The 21181-nt window shown below is 46.6% G+C and overlaps 1 protein-coding gene across 1 annotated transcript in view; it reads left to right on the top strand.

The window, feature by feature from the left end:
• LOC138855091 (uncharacterized) overlaps positions 1-21181 on the top strand; it is a 119995-nt gene that overhangs the window by 36989 nt on the left and 61825 nt on the right. Inside the window, exon 6 of the mRNA XM_070102238.1 lies at positions 8995-9109. Coding sequence (XP_069958339.1) covers positions 8995-9109 — 115 coding nt within the window. The remainder of the gene's footprint in view (positions 1-8994; positions 9110-21181) is intronic.

Raw genomic sequence — 21181 nt, 5'->3', positions numbered from 1 at the left:
CCTATAGTGAGGCAGTTGGCTTGTTGGAGGTCATTTACGGTAACTTGGAACAAAGTAGGCTGGATCTAGTAGCTAATTTGGCTAGTTTGAAGACTCCAGATCACAACTGCAACAGCTTACAGCAATTTAGGATCAAACTAGAAAGCACTCTTAAGACCTTGAGTAATAAATATGATCTGGAGGGAGCAGAGTGGTTGTTGAGTGCCTTGATTCAGAATAAATTGAACCACAAGACAGTAGAGTGGCTATCTAACAGATATCACAAGGGTTACTTCGGGTTGGAAGAAATAAGAGTGGGCCTGCAGGAGCTAATTGTCCAACTGCAGACCAGCCAACCCATTACCTCTAGGAATACCCCGTCTACAGACCCCAGTGCACCTGTCAAGTTCCACAAAAGGAAACTTTATCCCAATATCAATAATTATAAGTCACCTACTAAACGGGGTTACGTAGGCACATATCAAGTGACAGGGGGCAGGAATAGTGGTTCTCCACATCAAAGCAAGAGGAGGAAGTACCACAATAAGGGTAGCCCAGTTGATAAGAGGTCAGGCAAAGAAAGGAGAGATTGTATCTTCTGCAACGGTACTCATTTCTCTAAGAACTGTAATGCCTATAATTCATGGGATGTTAAAGTGGAAAGATTGGAAGAGCTTGCTAGATGTATCAGGTGTCTAGGAAATCATAATGTAAGGGATTGCCGTGCTAACTTGCACCATTGTTATCAGTGTAACAAGGGAAGACACCACATAGCTATGTGTAAGGGCGGATCTAATCGTAATAATGGTAACAATAGTACTGATAGTGATAATAACCCGGACACAACAGTAGACAACGTAAAGATTGCAGCTAATGTCGGTAATGATGGCCTAGCTGAGGTAGCTTTACCTGTGTTGGATGTGGTGATTAATGGTAAACGGCGTAAATCCAAAACTGTAACAGCATTACTGGATCAGGAATCACAACGTACCTTCATAAAACGTAACTGCCTTAATGGGATGAAGGTACAAATGGGAGAACCAGCTATACTCAAGTTATCTGGCTTTCTCTCGAATAAGAAGGCCCAGTCATACGACACTGTTTATGTAACTGTCAGGCTGGGCAATGAGAGAAAACGTATTAATGCCGTAATTGTGGATAGGCTCCCAGAGAAAATATCTACAATAGGGCTTGGTAACGCTACTGAAAGGCTTTCAAGTAAGGTAAATTTGGCACCTTCTGGTGTAAATAATGATTCTGTGGGGCCAATAGATAATTTGATAGGTAGTGACCATTATGTCACCTTTGTAAAGGGTATGACAAAGAAATGCGGAGTCTCCCTTCTAAGGACCGCAGGAGGTCACGTGATGTATGGCAGGCTTCCTCGTACTGATAATGAATGACTGGAGGAAGCCATAAATACAGTTACGGTGTGTCTTAATCATGAAATATCACCCCAGTATAAATATACTTCAATAGCGAATGAAGTTGAACCTGTGTATAAATTATGGGAATTGGACAGCATCTGGAGATATCTGGAGATATCTGGAGAGAGCTCCGGGGGTCAACGCCCCCGCGGCCCGGTCTGTGACCAGGCCTCCTGGTGGATCAGAGCCTGATCAACCAGGCTGTTGCTGCTGGCTGCACGCAAACCAACATACGAGCCACAACCCGGCTGATCAGGAACTGACTTTAGGTGCTTGTCCAGTGCCAGCTTGAAGACTGCCAGGGGTCTGTTGGTAATCCCCCTTATGTGTGCTGGGAGGCAGTTGAACAGTCTCGGGCCCCTGACACTTATTGTATGGTCTCTTAACGTGCTAGTGACACCCCTGCTTTTCATTGGGGGGATGTTGCATCGTCTGCCAAGTCTTTTGCTTTCGTAGTGAGTGATTTTCGTGTGCAAGTTCGGTACTAGTCCCTCTAGGATTTTCCAGGTGTATATAATCATGTATCTCTCCCTCCTGCGTTCCAGGGAATACAGGTTTAGGAACCTCAAGCGCTCCCAGTAATTGAGGTGTTTTATCTCCGTTATGCGCGCCGTGAAAGTTCTCTGTACATTTTCTAGGTCGGCAATTTCACCTGCCTTGAAAGGTGCTGTTAGTGTGCAGCAATATTCCAGCCTAGATAGAACAAGTGACCTGAAGAGTGTCATCATGGGCTTGGCCTCCCTAGTTTTGAAGGTTCTCATTATCCATCCTGTCATTTTTCTAGCAGATGCGATTGATACAATGTTATGGTCCTTGAAGGTGAGATCCTCCGACATGATCACTCCCAGGTCTTTGACGTTGGTGTTTCGCTCTATTTTGTGGCCAGAATTTGTTTTGTACTCTGATGAAGATTTAATTTCCTCATGTTTACCATATCTGAGTAATTGAAATTTCTCATCGTTGAACTTCATATTGTTTTCTGCAGCCCACTGAAAGATTTGGTTGATGTCCGCCTGGAGCTTTGCAGTGTCTGCAATGGAAGACACTGTCATGCAGATTCGGGTGTCATCTGCAAAGGAAGACACGGTGCTGTGGCTGACATCCTTGTCTATGTCGGATATGAGGATGAGGAACAAGATGGGAGCGAGTACTGTGCCTTGTGGAACAGAGCTTTTCACCGTAGCTGCCTCGGACTTTACTCTGTTGACGACTACTCTCTGTGCTCTGTTAGTGAAGAAATTATAGATCCATCGACCGACTTTTCCTGTTATTCCTTTAGCACGCATTTTGTGCGCTATTACGCCATGGTCACACTTGTCGAAGGCTTTTGCAAAGTCTGTATATATTACATCTACATTCTTTTTGTCTTCTAGTGCATTTAGGACCTTGTCGTAGTGATCCAATAGTTGAGACAGACAGGAGCGACCTGTTCTAAACCCATGTTGCCCTGGGTTGTGTAACTGATGGGTTTCTAGATGGGTGGTGATCTTGCTTCTTAGGACCATAGGGATCAATGTGAATGAAGAAAGTCCAGATGATTCCTTTACTCAAGAACAATACCAGAAGGACGTTAAATTTGAATCTGGACAATACTGGGTGAGACTTCCGTGGAAGCTGAACCATCCAGACCTACCAACTAATTACCGGATGGCGTATGGACAATTAAAGGCTCAGCTCCACGAACTGAGCAAGACACCAGAACTGTTGACTGCTTACGATGATATAATTAATGAGCAGTTAAATAATAAATTCATAGAGGAGGTACCTCCTGAGCAAGCCCAGATTTATGGTCAGTATTTGCCACATCACGGAGTGAAGAAGGATTCTAAGACCACTCCTCTGAGGATTGTGTTTAATTGTAGTGCCAGGAGTAACAAAAATGTACCTAGTTTGAATGACTGTTTGATGACAGGTCCGTCGTTGACGGAAAAACTGGGAGACATATTATTAAACTTCAGGGTTAAGAATTATGCCTTTATGGCGGACATAAGTAAAGCTTTCCTGAGAGTGGGTCTGCAGGAGGCTGACCGGGATTGCACTAGGTTCTTATGGCCCGAGAATCCTAATGACCCACTTAGTCCCCTGAAGACTTTTCGCTTCAGGAGTGTATTGTTTGGTGCTACCTCCAGTCCGTTCCTACTCCAGGCAACGATAAATGCACACCTTAAGCGTACGGGTGGTCCACTGAGTGGAGTAATGGGTAAACAATTTTATGTGGACAATTTCCTGGGGGTGACGTCTACTGAAGAGGAACTAATGAGCATATATGAAGGGGCTAATGAAATAATGCAAGGTGCAAATATGCCCCTGAGGGAATGGAACAGTAATTCGTCCAGTTTAAGGGCTCAAATAAATAAAGACAACCCTGGAGTTGAAGTGTCTAAATATAGTAATGTGCTGGGACTGACTTGGGACACAGAGAGAGACTTGTTATCGTTAAAGTCTAATAACTACAGTATGCCCAATGAATTAACCAAGAGAGTCTTACTTGCGGAAGTTTCAAAATGCTTCGATCCACTAGGCTTAGTGTCCCCACTTACCATAAGAGGAAAATTGTTGATACAAGAAGCATGGAAGCTTAAGTGTGCTTGGGATGAAACCCTACCTGAGGAATTTGTTGAAAGGTGGGAAGAACTAATAGGTGAATATGTAAAATTACCAATGTTGGAGTTCCCACGTAATGTGTCCACACACTGAAAATTCGTCTTTCACTCCAAGACACGTGTGCTAGAAGTTCTGCAAGTTTGGAGTGAGTAACAATCTGTACGAGTATTGCAGTGTTTGGTAACTCTTGAGAAGTCTGCCTCAGTCTGTGACCTTGAGCGAGGCACTGCATCACCTGCCTGAGACTTTCGCCCATATTGACTATGTGAAGAAAGGCGAATGTTCGTGCTCAGTTACCCCTGCTGTTCTCCTGTATCCCCAACTCTCCGCCTTTAAACTCAGCCGTTCACCTCTATCAACGACGTGCAGTGTAGAGGTGTATTTTGCTGCCCCGCTGGTACTCGAATATGTGAGTTCCGCAAGTGCTGCAGATTTGTTGTAACTATTTGCATGAGTGGATTATGCTGACTTAGGACATTGTGCTACCATCAGTACCTACGTAGGCTTAAAATGAGTGAGGAATGTCTGGCCTGCTGGGTGACCTTGAAAATGGCACTATAAGACCCGCATGCCACTTACACCCATACTGCGTGTGTCTAGGGAGGTGAATGTCCCTTCCTCGACTTTCCTATTCACCGGTATCCCTTAACTCGTCGCCATTATCTACATATGGGATAAGGGCGAGTTTAGCTGATCCAGGCCAAACAGCGCTCCAAGCCAGCCAGTGAAGGCCAAGGCTACATCTGTTCTGAATCCCAGAATGCCTTTGTGAACGTTCTACAGTGTTCCGGCTGTACCTTCGGTGTTGTGAGAACTAGTTCTTATGTAGTGAAAATTTGTCTGTCATTCCAAGACACGTGTGCTAGATGTGTTAAGTGCTGCTGGTTTGGAGTAATTAACAAGTAGTACAGGGTTGGTAACTCTCGAGACGACTGTGGGCCCAGTGAATGACCTTGAAAATTGCACTGCGACCTGCAGGCCACTACACCCATATTGCCTGTGTCTAGCGAGGTGAATATCCCTTCCTTGTCCCTTCTCCTTCCTCGATTTGGAACTCAGCCGTTCGCCTCTATTTGCTTGTGGTCTAGAGGCAGTTTTTTGCCAGACCACATGGGTGCTTGAGTGCCCGTGTCCTCTGTGCCGCACTCCGCTCATCTTGCGAGTGTCTCCTGTGTGCCTGCCTGCCTGCCTGCTGCAAGCAGGTGTCTGGGTGGTTGGCGCGGGCTTGGCGAGCACACTCAAGCAAGCTTGAGGGCAGCACTAAAAGCTAGCCAGAACAAGCTAAGGCAGCCTGCAGTTATAGCTGTCCTAGGGCCCAGCATGTCTGTGTATACGTTCTGCAGTGCTGCTGGCATACCAGTGTTTCCTGTAGTGGCTTGAGAACAATTTGACGAGCATTGCAGTGCTGACATTTTGAGTGGGACATGCCAGAGGTTCACTTATAAACATAGTAAGCTTGTGGTGATTGGCTTGTACACAGTGAACATTCATCTGTCATACGTGTGCTAGAAGTGTTAAGTGCTGCTTTCCCCAACAGTTACATAATTAAGTTGCTTGTCCTAGTGTTATTGTTGTGTTTTCTAATACATTTTCTCGTTCAGACTGAAACTTTACTGCTAAATTCCCAGTAATATTTCAAATTGCAGTGTTCATCTGTGGTGTGAGTGTGTAACTTATGCTTTGTATTTTTACTGTGAACAAGCTTACTCCTGCATAATGTTCAGTTTCATGAATACTTTCTTACTTGAGTAATTCGGTTACCTTTCAACTGTGTTAAGCAAGAGTCAGCATGTTAACATCTATGTTCCTTGCCATCGCATCTAGTGGGTCTGGCGCCTAGTTAAAATTGTAATAGTAACAATTTGCAATCATTATACTTCTAGTTATACATTGTGTAAATTGTTTTAGACTATTTGATCAACTGGATTGTAGTGTTTAACTTCTGATACACCAATTTAATGACTGCAGACACGCACTGACACATAATAAACACATTAAAACGCTGGTACCTCTCCAGAAGCTGGGCCTAGTGTGTGACCTTGAGAAGTTGAGTGTGTTTATTACGACCAGCGGTGTACCACTCTCACCTATATTTACATCAACAAAAGTGTATTCTAAGTGATAAAGTGTACACTTGGTGTACTTGGTAACACTTGTCATACATAGTAACGCGTGTGTAAGTGAGATTGTTTAGGTACTGGTTCATCTATCTACAGCTGCACACTTATGCTTGCATACATGTATAACATAGTAACGTGTGAGTTACCCAGGATGGACCAAGGAAGTCGACCAGAGTGATTTATCTCATTGTCATTGTAACATTACCTAGTTTTTTTTTTTTTTTTTTTTAGTAATACTGTTTACAATCTATGGTTGGGGTAAGAGGTTGTCTTCAGCATTCATTGTGATGTCTGCTATATTATTATTTCAGTGAGGTACATTAGGTGGCAGTAGCCTGAACTAACTCAAGTGGAAGTTATCATTGAATTTGAACCTCATGTTTAATGTGATGTATGTCAGAATTCTAATTTTATGCTCAATATTACCTACTTTGTCTCTCTCTCTCTCTCTCTCTCTCTCTTTTCATCTTTGTAATTTGTGATAAGGTGTAAGACCTCGCCTGTACCATCCATTATATCATTATATGTACCATATTATTAACACACATACAAGAGGTCTCTGAGTGTGTTTTTGGTGGGGTGTGTGTCATATTGAGTGGTGGTGGTCTGAGTTGAGTATGGTTGGAGGTGTTCATTGAACTTGAGCACTTGTGTCTTGTGATCTATTTTGGACTTCTGACTTTGTAGTGAATATTTGCTCTTGCATAAGCTATAAGGGAAAGATAAGCGAGGAATTCTTGTGTTGTGAGTCTTACACCAGATATCATCACTGGCAAACATGGCAACTGTCATAGAGGAACCTATTTCTGCAAGTGATGGAAATGATGATAGCTTCCAGACCTTTAAAAGTAAACAAAAGAGAAAAAGTGAGAAAGGGCTAGAGCGTCGATGTACCATTTTCCTCCAGCGAGAACCTCAGAGTTTTATTCCTGGCTCACGTAGAGGGAGAAGTCTGATGTGCCATCTCTTCTACCCAAAGTTTGTCATATATAAGTGTATGCAGTTGCACAGCTGTGAGAGTGCGTTTGTAATCAATGCCAATGGAACGAGCAATTTGCCAACAATGCTGTAGGAACAATTTAGGCAAGTTAAATAAAGAATATGCCGACACCAGACGTCTGACTCATCTTGGTGGCATATCCCAATGTATAAGTTATTTGCTATGCACAGTACGATTGCAGAATACCCGTACCCCAACATAACACGTTATTTGCAGAACACACTTAGTTATGCACAGTACGATTGTAGAATACACACATACACTTACAAGGTGAACACACAATAGCAAATCTGACTGCAAAATCTTCAAACAACAAGACTGACCATAGCGAAACGAGCACACCAAACAATCTAGTAGTGAGCTGTTGAACGATCATACAATAGCAAGGCTGACCATAGCAAGGCAATTGACACGCAAAGTTTGTAAAGCGTTGGCAAAGCTAATGCAATGCCAGACAGCAAGCTACACAATGTTCCTGCTTCCAGCGGCGCTCTAGGCTCAACCCGTGCTCTAAGTCCAGCTCCAGCTCCCGGACAGGCCCCCATATTACAACCCAGGAATCCCAAAAGGCCTGTTATCTTGGGTGTAAAGGGAGCAAAATAAACACAGCAGAAAAACTTTGAACTTGTATTATCCTTCACCAATTTAGAACAGAATTATGTACACTATATACGCTATATGCAACAATAGGTATTAGTGCACTCCACGGTAAGCAAGGCAGAATAGAAGCCACTAGAGAGTAGACCATGCTTCAACCAGTTCTAGAATGGGAATAACAAGGGCAGACAGGTGTGTGGTACCCACAACACCTCTGCAATTGCCAAAACCATCTTCTCATTGGCTGGAACCTGGGTACTGATTGAACGACAGGGCCCCATCATCAACCCTTAGTACCTGGTTCGCTAGTTGTGGGAGATAGCCTTTCAATGAGGGTGTATACATGCACCGAATAAAGGTTATGTACTCTTTGCATGCCACAATAGATCTGTTCTCTCAACAGACACAACATAATAGATTTGGTCTCTCAACAGACAACATAATAGATCTGGTCTCTCAACAGACACAACATAATAGATCTGGTCTCTCAATAGACACAACATAATAGTTCTGGTCTCTTAACAGACACAACATAATAGATCTGGTCTCTCAATAGACACAACATAATAGATCTGGTCTCTCAACAGACACAATGTAATAGATCTGGTCTCTCAACAGACAACATAATAGATCTGGTCTCTCAACAGACACAACATAATAGATTTGGTCTCTGAACAGACACAACATAACAGATCTGGTCTCTGAACAGACACACCATAATAGATCTGGTCTCTGAACAGACACAACATAATAGATCTGGTCTCTCAACAGACACAACATAATAGATCTAGTCTCTGAACAGACACAACATAATAGATCTGGTCTCTGAACAGACAGAACATAATAGATCTGGTCTCTCAACAGACACAACATAATAGATCTAGTCTCTGAACAGACACAACATAATAGATCTGGTCTCTGAACAGACACAACATAATAGATCTGGTCTCTCAACAGACACAACATAATAGATCTGGTCTCTCAACAGACACAACATAATAGATCTGGTCTCTCAACAGACACAACATAATAGATCTGGTCTCTGAACAGACACAACATAATAGATCTGGTCTCTGAACAGACACAACATAATAGATCTGGTCTCTCAACAGACACAACATAATAGATCTGGTCTCTCAACAGACACAACATAATAGATCTGGTCTCTGAACAGACACAACATAATAGATCTGGTCTCTCAACAGACACAACATAATAGATCTGGTCTCTCAACAGACACAACATAATAGATCTGGTCTCTCAACAGACAGCTCCGGGTACAGAGGTTCTACTTACACGTAAATTTCTTCAGCGCCCTCTTCGGGAAAGCCTTGTTCAACTTGGTGGAGATCCTCGCCTTGCGGATACCAGAATACACAGGGGTGAGTATACGGGTACGATAAAGCTCTTGGAACAGGGAGAGAGAGTGGATAGTGATCAGCGAAGAGGTGGGGCCAGGAGCTATGACTTGACCCCTGCAACCACAACCAGGCGAGTACAGGACCTCACCCAAATGAACTCCTTCAGAGCCTCTTGCCGTTAAGAATCCCAACTAACCTCCCCTCACCTAACCTAACCTCCCCTCACCTAAACTAACCTCCCCTCACCTAACCTAACCTCCCCTCACCTAAACTAACCTCCCCTCACCTAACCTCACCTCTGTTCACCTAACCTAAACTCCCCTCACCTAACCTAACCTACCCTCACCTAACCTCTCCTCACCTAACCTAACCTCCCCTCACCTAACCTAACCTCCCCTCACCTAACCTAACCTCCCCTCACCTAACCTAACCTCCCCTCACCTAACCTAACTTCCCCTCACCTAACCTAACCTCCCCTCACCTAACCTCCGCTCTCCTAACCTAACCTCCCCTCACCTAACCTAACCTCCCCTCACCTAACCTAACCTCCCCTCACCTAACCTAACCTCCCCTCACCTAACCTAACCTCCCCTCACCTAACCTAACCTCCCCTCACCTAACCTAACCTCCCCTCAACTCTCCTCACCTAACTTAATCTCCTCTCACATAACCTAACCTAACCTCCCCTCACCTAACCTCCCCTCACCTAATCTAACCTCCCTAACCTAACCTCCCCTCACCTAACCTAACCTCCCCTCACCTAACATAACCTCCCCTCACCTAACCTAACCTCCCCTAACCTAACCTCCCCTCACCTAACCTCACCTGTCCTCACCTAACCTAACCTCCCCTCACCTAACCTAACCTCTCCTCACTTAACCTAACCTCCCTTCACCTAACCTAACCTCCCCTCACCTAACCTAACCTCCCCTCACCTAACCTAACCTCCCCCTCACCTAACCTAACCTCCCCTCACCTAACCTCACCTCTCCTCACCTAACCTAACCTCCCCTCACCTAACCTAACCTCCCCTCACCTAACCTAACCTCTCCTCACCTAACCTAACCTCCCCTCACCTAACCTAACCTCCCCTCACCTAACCTAACCTCCCCTCACCTAACCTAACCTCCCCTCACCTAACCTAACCTCCCCTCACCTAACCTAACCTCCCCTCACCTAACCTAACTTCCCCTCACCTAACCTAACCTCCCCTCACCTAACCTAACCTCCCCTCACCTAACCTCCTAACCTCCCCTCACCGAACCTAACCTCCCCTCAGCTAACCTAACCTCCCCTCACCTAACCTAACCTCCCCTCACCTAACCTAACCTCCCCTCACCTAACTTAACCTCCCCTCACCTAACCTAACCTCCCCTCACCTAACCTAACCTCCCCTCACCTAACCTAACCTCCCCTCAACTCTCCTCACCTAACTTAACCTCCTCTCACATAACCTAACCTAACCTCCCCTCACCTAACCTAACCTCCCCTCACCTAACCTAACCTCCCTAACCTAACCTCCCCTCACCTAACCTAACCTCCCCTCACCTAACCTAACCTCCCCTCACCTAACCTAACCTCCCCTCACCTAACCTAACCTCCCCTCACCTAACCTCACCTCCCCTCACCTAACCTAACCTCCCCTCACCTAACCTAACCTCCCCTCACCTAACCTAACCTCCCCTCACCTAACCTAACCTCCCCTCACCTAACCTAACCTCCCCTCACCTAACCTAACCTCCCCTCACCTAACCTAACCTCACCTCACCTAACCTAACCTCCCCTAACATAACCTCCCTCCCCTCACCTAACCTAACCTCCCCTCACCTAACCTAACCTCTCACCTAACAACCTCCCCTCAACCTAACCTCCCCTCACCTAACCTAACCTCCCCTCACCTAACCTAACCTCTCCTCACCTAACCTAACCTCCCCTCACCTAACCTAACCTCCCCTCACCTAACCTAACCTCCCCTCACCTAACCTAACCTCCCCTCACCTAACCTAACCTCCCCTCACCTAACCTAACCTCCCCTCACCTAACCTAACCTCCCCTCACCTAACCTAACCTCCCCTCACCTAACCTAACCTCCCCTCACCTAACCTAACCTCCCCTCACCTAACCTAACCTCCCCTCACCTAACCTAACCTCTCCTCACCTAACCTAACCTCCCCTCACCTAACCTAACCTCCCCTCACCTAACCTAACCTCCCCTCACCTAAACTAACCTCCCCTCACCTAAACTAACCTCCCCTCACCTAACCTAACCTCCCCTCACCTAAACTAACCTCCCCTCACCTAAACTAACCTCCCCTCACCTAACCTAACCTCCCCTCACCTAACCTAACTTCCCCTCACCTAACCTAACCTCCCCTCACCTCACCTCACCTCCCCTCACCTAACCTCCGCTCAAACCTAACCTCCCCTCACCTAACCTAACCTCCCCTCACCTAACCTAACCTCCGCTCTCCTAACCTAACCTCCCCTCACCTAACCTAACCTCCCCTCACCTAACCTAACCTAACCTCCCCTCACCTAACCTAACCTCCCCTCACCTAACCTAACCTCCCCTAACCTAACCTAACCTCCCCTCACCTAACCTCACCTCACCTCACCTAACCTAACCTCCCCTCACCTAACCTAACCTCCCCTCACCTAAACTAACCTCCCCTCACCTAAACTAACCTCCCCTCACCTAACCTAACCTCCCCTCACCTAAACTAACCTCCCCTCACTAACCTACCCTCACTAACCTCCCCTCACCTAACCTAACCTAACCTCCCCTCACCTAACCTAACCTCTCCTCACCTAACCTAACCTCCCCTCACCTAACCTTACCTCCCCTCACCTAACCTAACCTCCCCTCAACCTCTCCCTCACCTAACCTAACCTCCCCTAACATAACCTAACCTAACCTCCCCTCACCTAACCTAACCTCCCCTCACCTAACCTAACCTCCCTAACCTCCTCCTCACCTTATCTAACCTCCCCTCACCTAACCTAACCTCCCCTCACCTAACCTAACCTCCCCTCACTTAACCTAACCTCCCTCACCTAACCTAACCTCCCCTCACCTAACCTAACCTCCCCTCACCTAACCTAACCTCCCCTCACCTAACCTAACCTCTCCTCACCTAACCTAACCTCCCTCACCTAACCTAACCTCCCCTCACCTTAACCTCACCTAACCTAACCTCCCCTCACCTAACCTAACCTCCCCTCACCTAACCTAACCTCCCCTCACCTAACCTCACCTCACCTCACCTAACCTAACCTCACCTCACCTAACCTAACCTCCCCTTACTTAACCTCAACTCTCCTCACCTAACCTCCTTTCATCTAACCTAACCTCCCCTCACCTAACCTAACCTCCCCTCACCTAACCTCCCCTCACCTAACCTAACCTCTCCTCACCTAACCTAACCTCCCCTCACCTAACCTAACCTCCCCTCACCTAACCTAACCTCTCCTCACCTAACCTAACCTCTCCTCACCTAACCTAACCTCTCCTCACCTAACCTAACCTCTCCTCACCTAACCTAACCTAACCTCCCTCACCTACCTCCTCCTCACCTAACCTAACCTCCCCTCACCTAACCTAACCTCCCCTCACCTAACCTAACCTTCCCCTCACCTAACCTAACCTCCCCTCACCTAACCTAACCTCCTCCTCACCTCACCTAACCTCCCCTCACCTAACCTAACCTCCCCTCAAACCTAACCTCTCCTCACCTAACCTAACCTCCCCTCACCTAACCTAACCTCCCCTCACCTAACAAAACCTCGCCTCACCTAACCTACCTAACCTAACCTAACCTCCCCTTACTTAACCTCAACTCTCCTCACCTAACCTAACCTCCCCTCATCTAACCTAACCTTCCCTCACCTAACCTAACCTCCCCTCACCTAACCTAACCTCACCTAACCTAACCTCCCCTCACCTAACCTCACCTAACCTAACCTCCTCTCACCTAACCTAACCTCCCCTCACCTAACCTAACCTCTCCTCACCTAACCTAACCTCCCCTCACCTAACCTTACCTCCCCTCACCTAACCTAACCTCCCCTCACCTAATCTAACCTCCCCTCACCTAACCTAACCTCCCCTCACCTAACCTAACCTCCCCTCACCTAGCCTAACCTCCCCTTACTTAACCTCAACTCTCCTCACCTAACCTAACCTCCCCTCATCTAACCTAACCTCCCCTCACCTAACCTAACTTCCCCTCACCTAACCTAACCTCCCCTAACCTAACCTAACCTCCCCTCACCTAACCTAACCACCCCTAACCTAACCTCAACTCTCCCCTCACCTAACCTAACCTCCCCTCACCTAACCTAACCTCCCCTCACCTAACCTAACCTCTCCTCACCTAACCTAACCTCCCCTCACCTAACCTAACCTCTCCTCACCTAACCTAACCTCCCCTCACCTAACGTCCCCTCACCTAACCTAACCTCCCCTCACCTAACCTAACCTCCCCTCACCTAACCTAACCTCCCCTCACCTAACCTAACCTCCCCTCACCTAACCTAACCTCCCCTCACCTAACCTAACCTCCCCTCACCTAACCTAACCTCCCCTCACCTAACCTCCCCTCACCTAACCTAACTTCCCCTCACCTAACCTAACCTCCCCTCACCTAACCTAACCTCCCCTCACCTAACCTAACCTCCCCTCACCTAACCTAACCTCCCCTCACCTAACCTAACCTCCCATCACCTAACCTAACCTCCCTCACCTAACCTAACCTCCCCTCACCTAACCTCACCTCTCCTCACCTAGCCTCATCTCTCCTTACCTAACCTCACCTTTACTCGCCTAACCTCTCCTCACCTAACCTAACCTCCCCTCACCTAACCTAACCTCTCCTCACCTAACCTAACCTCTCCTCACCTAACCTAACCTCTCCTCACCTAACCTAACCTCTCCTCACCTAACCTAACCTAACCTCTCCTCACCTAACCTAACCTCTCCTCACCTAACCTAACCTCTCCTCACCTAACCTAACCTCCCCTCACCTAACCTAACCTCCCCTCACCTAACCTAACCTCCCATCACCTAACCTAACCTCCCTCACCTAACCTAACCTCCCCTCACCTAACCTCACCTCTCCTCACCTAGCCTCATCTCTCCTTACCTAACCTCACCTTTACTCACCTAACCTCTCCTTACCTAACCTAACCTCCCCTCACCTAACCTTACCTCCCCTCACCTAACCTAACCTCCCCTCACCTAATCTAACCTCCTCTCACCTAACCTAACCTCCCCTCACCTAACCTAACCTCCCCTCACCTAGCCTAACCTCCCCTTACTTAACCTCAACTCTCCTCACCTCACCTAACGTCCCCTCACCTAACCTAACCTCCCCTCACCTAACCTAACCTCCCCTCACCTAACCTAACCTCCCCTCACCTAACCTAACCTCCCCTTACTTAACCTCAACTCTCCTCACCTAACCTAACCTCCCCTCATCTAACCTAACCTCCCCTCACCTAACCTAACCTCCCCTCACCTAACCTAACCTCCCCTCACCTAACCTAACCTCCCCTCACCTAACCTAACCTCCCCTCACCTAACCTAACCTCCCCTCACCTAACCTAACCTCCCCTCACCTAACCTAACCTCCCCTCACCTAACCTAACCTCCCCTCACCTAACCTAACCTCCCCTCACCTAACCTAACCTCCCCTCACCTAACCTAACCTCCCCTCACCTAACCTAACCTCTCCTCACCTAACCTAACCTCCCCTCACCTAACCTAACCTCACCTCACATAACCTAACATCCCCTCACCTAACCTCACCTCTCCTCACCTAGCCTCATCTCTCCTTACCTAACCTCACCTTTACTCACCTAACCTCTCCTTACCTAACCTAACCTCCCCTCACCTAACCTAACTTCTCCTCACCTAACCTAACCTCTCCTCACCTAACCTAACCTCTCCTCACCTAACCTAACCTCTCCTCACCTAACCTAACCTCCCCTCACCTAACCTAACCTCTCCTCACCTAACCTAACCTCTCCTCACCTAACCTAACCTAACCTCTCCTCACCTAACCTAACCTCTCCTCACCTAACCTAACCTCTCCTCACCTAACCTAACCTCTCCTCACCTAACCTAACCTCTCCTCACCTAACCTAACCTCTCCTCACCTAACCTAACCTAACCTCTCCTCACCTAACCTAACCTCCCCTCACCTAACCTAACCTCTCCTCACCTAACCTAACCTCCCCTCACCTAACCTAACCTCCCCTCACCTAACCTAACCTCCCCTCACCTAACCTAACCTCCCCTCACCTAACCTAACCTCCTCTCACCTAACCTAACCTCCCCTCACCTAACCTAACCTCCCCTCACCTAACCTAACCTCCCCTCACCTAACCTAACCTCCCCTCACCTAACCTAACCTCCCCTCACCTAACCTAACCTCCCCTCACCTAACCTAACCTCCCCTCACCTAACCTAACCTCCCATCACCTAACCTAACCTCCCTCACCTAACCTAACCTCCCCTCACCTAACCTCACCTCTCCTCACCTAGCCTCATCTCTCCTTACCTAACCTCACCTTTACTCACCTAACCTCTCCTTACCTAACCTAACCTCCCCTCACCTAACCTAACTTCCCCTCACCTAACCTAACCTCTCCTCACCTAACCTAACCTCTCCTCACCTAACCTAACCTAACCTCTCCTCACCTAACCTAACCTCTCCTCACCTAACCTAACCTCTCCTCACCTAACCTAACCTCTCCTCACCTAACCTAACCTCTCCTCACCTAACCTAACCTCTCCTCACCTAACCTAACCTCTCCTCACCTAACCTAACCTCTCCTCACCTAACCTAATCTAACCTCTCCTCACCTAACCTAACCTCTCCTCACCTAACCTAACCTCTCCTCACCTAATCTAACCTCTCCTCACCTAACCTAACCTCTCCTCACCTAACCTAACCTCTCCTCACCTAACCTAACCTCTCCTCACCTAACCTAATCTAACCTCTCCTCACCTAACCTAACCTCTCCTCACCTAACCTAACCTCTCCTCACCTAACCTAACCTCTCCTCACCTAACCTAACCTCTCCTCACCTAACCTAACCTCTCCTCACCTAACCTAACCTCTCCTCGCCTAACCTAACCTCTCCCCACCTAACTTAACCTCCCCCACCTTGATATAAGGCTCTTGAGGACTCCACTAGTTACACTAGAGTATTTCAGATAAACAAGCACAACTGATGGTGTCAGATCGCCACTATAATAATACTGATATAATTGAGAAGCCTCAGGTGCCACAGTTGTTGTGTGTGGGTGGTTATGGCGTAGTGGTATCAGGTGGTATCAGGTGGTAGTGTGGCATATTGGAACCAGATTAGAATCTGTGGTATAATGAAACAGTCTTCACTCACAGGCGACTCACTCTGGCAAAAACAACCATCAAAACTATTTTTTTTTCAAGAGTTCAGTCATGTAATGATTATTTTGACAAGAACATAAGAATATAAAAAAGGAACACTGCAACAGGCCTACTGGCCTATGCGAGGCAGGTCCAATTCTCACACCGGCTTAAGCCAATACCTCGACCTAGTGAGGTCAGACACGTCACTTAAGGGAGGAACAGTGCATCCGACATAGTAGCACAAGCTAGTCAGGTCCAACTCACATCCACCCACATCCACTCAGGTATTTATCCAGCCTATTTTTAAAACTACACAGCATCTTAGCTTCTATGACGGTACTTGAGAGTTTGTTCCACTCATCCACAACTCTATTACCAACCAGTGCTTTCCTATATCCTTCCTGAATCTGATTTTTTCCAATTTAAAACCATTGCTGCGAGTCCTGTCTTGGCTAGATATTTTCAGCACGCTATTTACATCCCCTTTATTTATTCCTGTTTTCCATTTATACACCTCGATCATATCCACCCTAATTCTACGCCTTTCGAGAGAGTGCAGATTCAGGGCCTCAGTCTATCCTCATAGTGAAGATTTCTGATACATGGGATCATCTTTGTCATCCTCCTCTGTACGTTTTCCAGAACATTTATGTCCATTCTGTAATACGGTGACCAGAACTGAGCAGCATAATCTAAATGAGGCCTAACCAAAGATATATAGACTTGAAGAACAACCTGAGGACTTCTATTATTTATACTTCTTGATATGAAGCCAAGGATTCTGTTAGCTTTATTGCGAACACTAATGCACTGTTGTCTTGGTTTTAGATTACTGCTAACCAGAACTCCTAAATCCTTTTCGCAATCAGTAGTATTAAGATCTACATTATTTAGTTTATATGTGGCATGGTTATTTAACTGTCAAACATTTAGAACTTTGCATTTGTCAATATTAAACTGCATCTGCCACTTCACCGACCATTGCAACAGTCTATTCATCAGAATGAATTGGACGGCCTATTTTGGTGTAATCAGCAAATTTGCTTATGTAAGGATTTCATTAAACAACAACAGTACCACCACCATTAACAACAACAAAAGCAATATAAACACAAATGCAGTATAATGTGATCCTTTATTGACTACGTTTCGCCCACACAGTGGGCTTTTTCAAGTCACAAACAGAACTACCTGGGGTGGAAGGAACGCGAGTATTTATAGTCCGGCTGAGGTCAGGTGAAGAATGCTGCATCTGATGATGTACCGAGTGGGGTTATAGAGTCTAAAAACTTGGGTAGCTTGGAAAGGAGATTGGATAAGTTTGTGAGCAGACCTTCTACAGTGTTCTTATGTGGGATAGCGATGAAGAAGTTTCTTGGCAAGTGGTTCAGCTATGTTATAGAAGCCACTATTCTGGTTGAAGTTGTCGGATATAGAAATGAGTGATGATTCCAGGATTCTTCGGTATTGAGTGTTGTCTTCTGTGGCGATAAGTCTTGAGTTTCTGTAGTTTATCAAGTGGTTGTGTGAATTACGGTGTTGTACGCAGGCATTCCTTGTGTCGTCAGACCTGCTTGCGTATTGGTGTTCTGAAATACGTGTTTGGAGGTCCCTTGATGTTTCGCCCACGTATAACTTGTTGCAGTCATTACAAGGGATTATGTATACCCCTGCAGAGGATGGAGGCTTGTCCTGCCTACTACTGGTGATGTCCTTGATGGTCGTGGTTGTGGAGGTAGATACTTGGAATGATGTTTTGGCAAAAATGTTGGAAACATGTTTGGCAATGGAGTTGGTGGGAAGGACTATGTATCTCTTCTCGGCAGTGTCTTCTCTGGGTGTGTTGAAGATGTTTAATGCTCGCCGTCTGCAGTCTCTGATGAAGTGACGAGGATAGTGGAGTTTAGAAAATATTTGTTCAATTATAGTGCATTCTTCCTCAAGGAACTCGTTGCTGCAGATTCTGAGTGCACGCAGGAAGAAGCCTATAATTACACCACGTTTGGTTTTGGTGTCGTGGTGAGAGTAGAAGTGGAGAAGATCGTTTTGGTTGGTGGGTTTTCGATAGACTTTAAAACGAAGTTCGTGGTCAGCTTTGCAGAGCAGGACATCAAGGAAAGGAAGAGTGTTGTCGACTTCTTCTTCAAGTGTGAACTGGATTGAAGGCTCGACCTGGTTGAGCTTGTCTCGGAGAGCTTGAACTTTAAAGCGTTTAGGAGTTATGGGGAGAATGTCGTCAACATAACGGAGCCAGGTGACAGACGAAGGAATAATGGTGGAGAAACGTTCGGCTTCTAGATGTTCCATGTATAGGTTCGCCAGGACTGCACTGAGTGGCGAACCCATGGGTAGTCCAAAAGTCTGCTGAAACCTGGAGTTTACCTGGAGAGAGTTTCGGGGGTCAACGCCCCCGCGGCCCGGTCTGTGACCAGGCCTCCTGGTGGATCAGCGCCTGATCAACCAGGCTGTTGCTGCTGGCTGCACGCAAACCAACGTACGAGCCACAGCCCGGCTGATCAGGAACTGACTTTAGGTGCTTGTCCAGTGCCAACTTGAAGACTGCCAGGGGTCTGTTGGTAATCCCCCTTATGTGTGCTGGGAGGCAGTTGAACAGTCTCGGGCCCCTGACACTTATTGTATGGTCTCTTAACGTGCTAGTGACACCCCTGCTTTTCATTGGGGGGATGGTGCATCGTCTGCCAAGTCTTTTGCTTTCGTAGTGAGTGATTTTCGTGTGCAAGTTCGGTACTAGTCCCTCTAGGATTTTCCAGGTGTATATAATCATGTATCTCTCCCTCCTGCGTTCCAGGGAATACAGGTTTAGAAACCTCAAGCGCTCCCAGTAATTGAGGTGTTTTATCTCCGTTATGCGCGCCGTGAAAGTTCTCTGTACATTTTCTAGGTCGGCAATTTCACCTGCCTTGAAAGGTGCTGTTAGAGTGCAGCAATATTCCAGCCTAGATAGAACAAGTGACCTGAAGAGTGTCATCATGGGCTTGGCCTCCCTAGTTTTGAAGGTTCTCATTATCCATCCTGTCATTTTTCTAGCAGATGCGATTGATACAATGTTATGGTCCTTGAAGGTGAGATCCTCCGACATAATCACTCCCAGGTCTTTGACGTTGATGTTTCGCTCTATTTTGTGGCCAGAATTTGTTTTGTACTCTGATGAAGATTTAATTTCCTCATGTTTACCATATCTGAGTAATTGAAATTTCTCATCGTTGAACTTCATATTGTTTTCTGCAGCCCACTGAAAGATTTGGTTGATGTCTGCCTGGAGCCTTGCAGTGTCTGCAATGGAAGACACTGTCATGCAGATTCGGGTGTCATCTGCAAAGGAAGACACGGTGCTGTGGCTGACATCCTTGTCTATGTCGGATATGAGGATAAGGAACAAGATGGGAGCGAGTACTGTGCCTTGTGGAACAGAGCTTTTCACCGTAGCTGCCTCGGACTTTACTCTGTTGACGACTACTCTCTGTGTTCTGTTAGTGAGGAAATTATAGATCCATCGACCGACTTTTCCTGTTATTCCTTTAGCGCGCATTTTGTGCGCTATTACGCCATGGTCACACTTGTCGAAGGCTTTTGCAAAATCTGTATATATTACATCTGCATTCTTTTTGTCTTCTAGTGCATTTAGGACCTTGTCGTAGTGATCCAGTAGTTGAGACAGACAGGAGCGACCTGTTCTAAACCCATGTTGCCCTGGGTTGTGTAACTGATGGGTTTCTAGATGGGTGGTGATCTTGCTTCTTAGGACCCTTTCAAAAATTTTTATGATATGGGATGTTAGTGCTATTGGTCTGTAGTTCTTTGCTGTTGCTTTACTGCCCCCTTTGTGGAGTGGGGCTATGTCTGTTGTTTTTAGTAACTGAGGGAAGACCCCCGTGTCCATGCTCCCTCTCCATAGGATGGAAAAGGCTTGTGATAGGGGCTTCTTGCAGTTCTTGATGAACACAGAGTTCCATGAGTCTGGCCCTGGGGCAGAGTGCATGGGCATGTCATTTATCGCCTGTTCGAAGTCATTTGGCGTCAGGATAACATCGGATAGGCTTGTGTTAATCAAATTTTGTGGCTCTCTCATAAAAAATTCATTTTGATCTTCGACTCTCAGTCTGGTTAGCGGCTTGCTAAAAACTGAGTCATATTGGGACTTGAGTAGCTCACTCATTTCCTTGTTGTCATCTGTGTAGGACCCATCTTGTTTAAGTAGGGGCCCAATACTGGACGTTGTTCTCGATTTTGATTTGGCATAGGAGAAGAAATACTTTGGGTTTCTTTCGATTTCATTTATGGCTTTTAGTTCTTCCCGCGATTCCTGACTCCTAAAGGATTCTTTTAGCTTAAGTTCGATGCTTGCTATTTCTCTGACCAGTGTCTCCCTGCGAGGTGATTTTCGAAAGAGAAACACGTAAAGCCAACACATAGTTCAACAAGGTCGATGAAATCGCTGGCTGGAATGGGAAGATCAAGTGAATCGTCAATTTTTCTGCGCAAGAGATCGATGGCTTGTGTAGTAGGTACTTTGGTGAATAGGGAAGTCACGTCAAGGCTGGAAAGTTTCTTGTTCCTGATGTTGATGTTGCGAATGCGATTGAGAAGATCACCTGAGTGTTTGAGATGTGCTGGACTGATAGTGCCCAAGAGTTTAGAGAGGTGTTTGGCGAGAATTCCTGAGAGCTGGTGGGGA

The sequence above is a fragment of the Cherax quadricarinatus genome, chromosome 81 (genome assembly GCF_038502225.1).
Source record: "Cherax quadricarinatus isolate ZL_2023a chromosome 81, ASM3850222v1, whole genome shotgun sequence".
Lineage (NCBI taxonomy): Eukaryota > Metazoa > Arthropoda > Malacostraca > Decapoda > Parastacidae > Cherax > Cherax quadricarinatus.
This window is presented reverse-complemented; position numbering and strand designations above follow the sequence as displayed.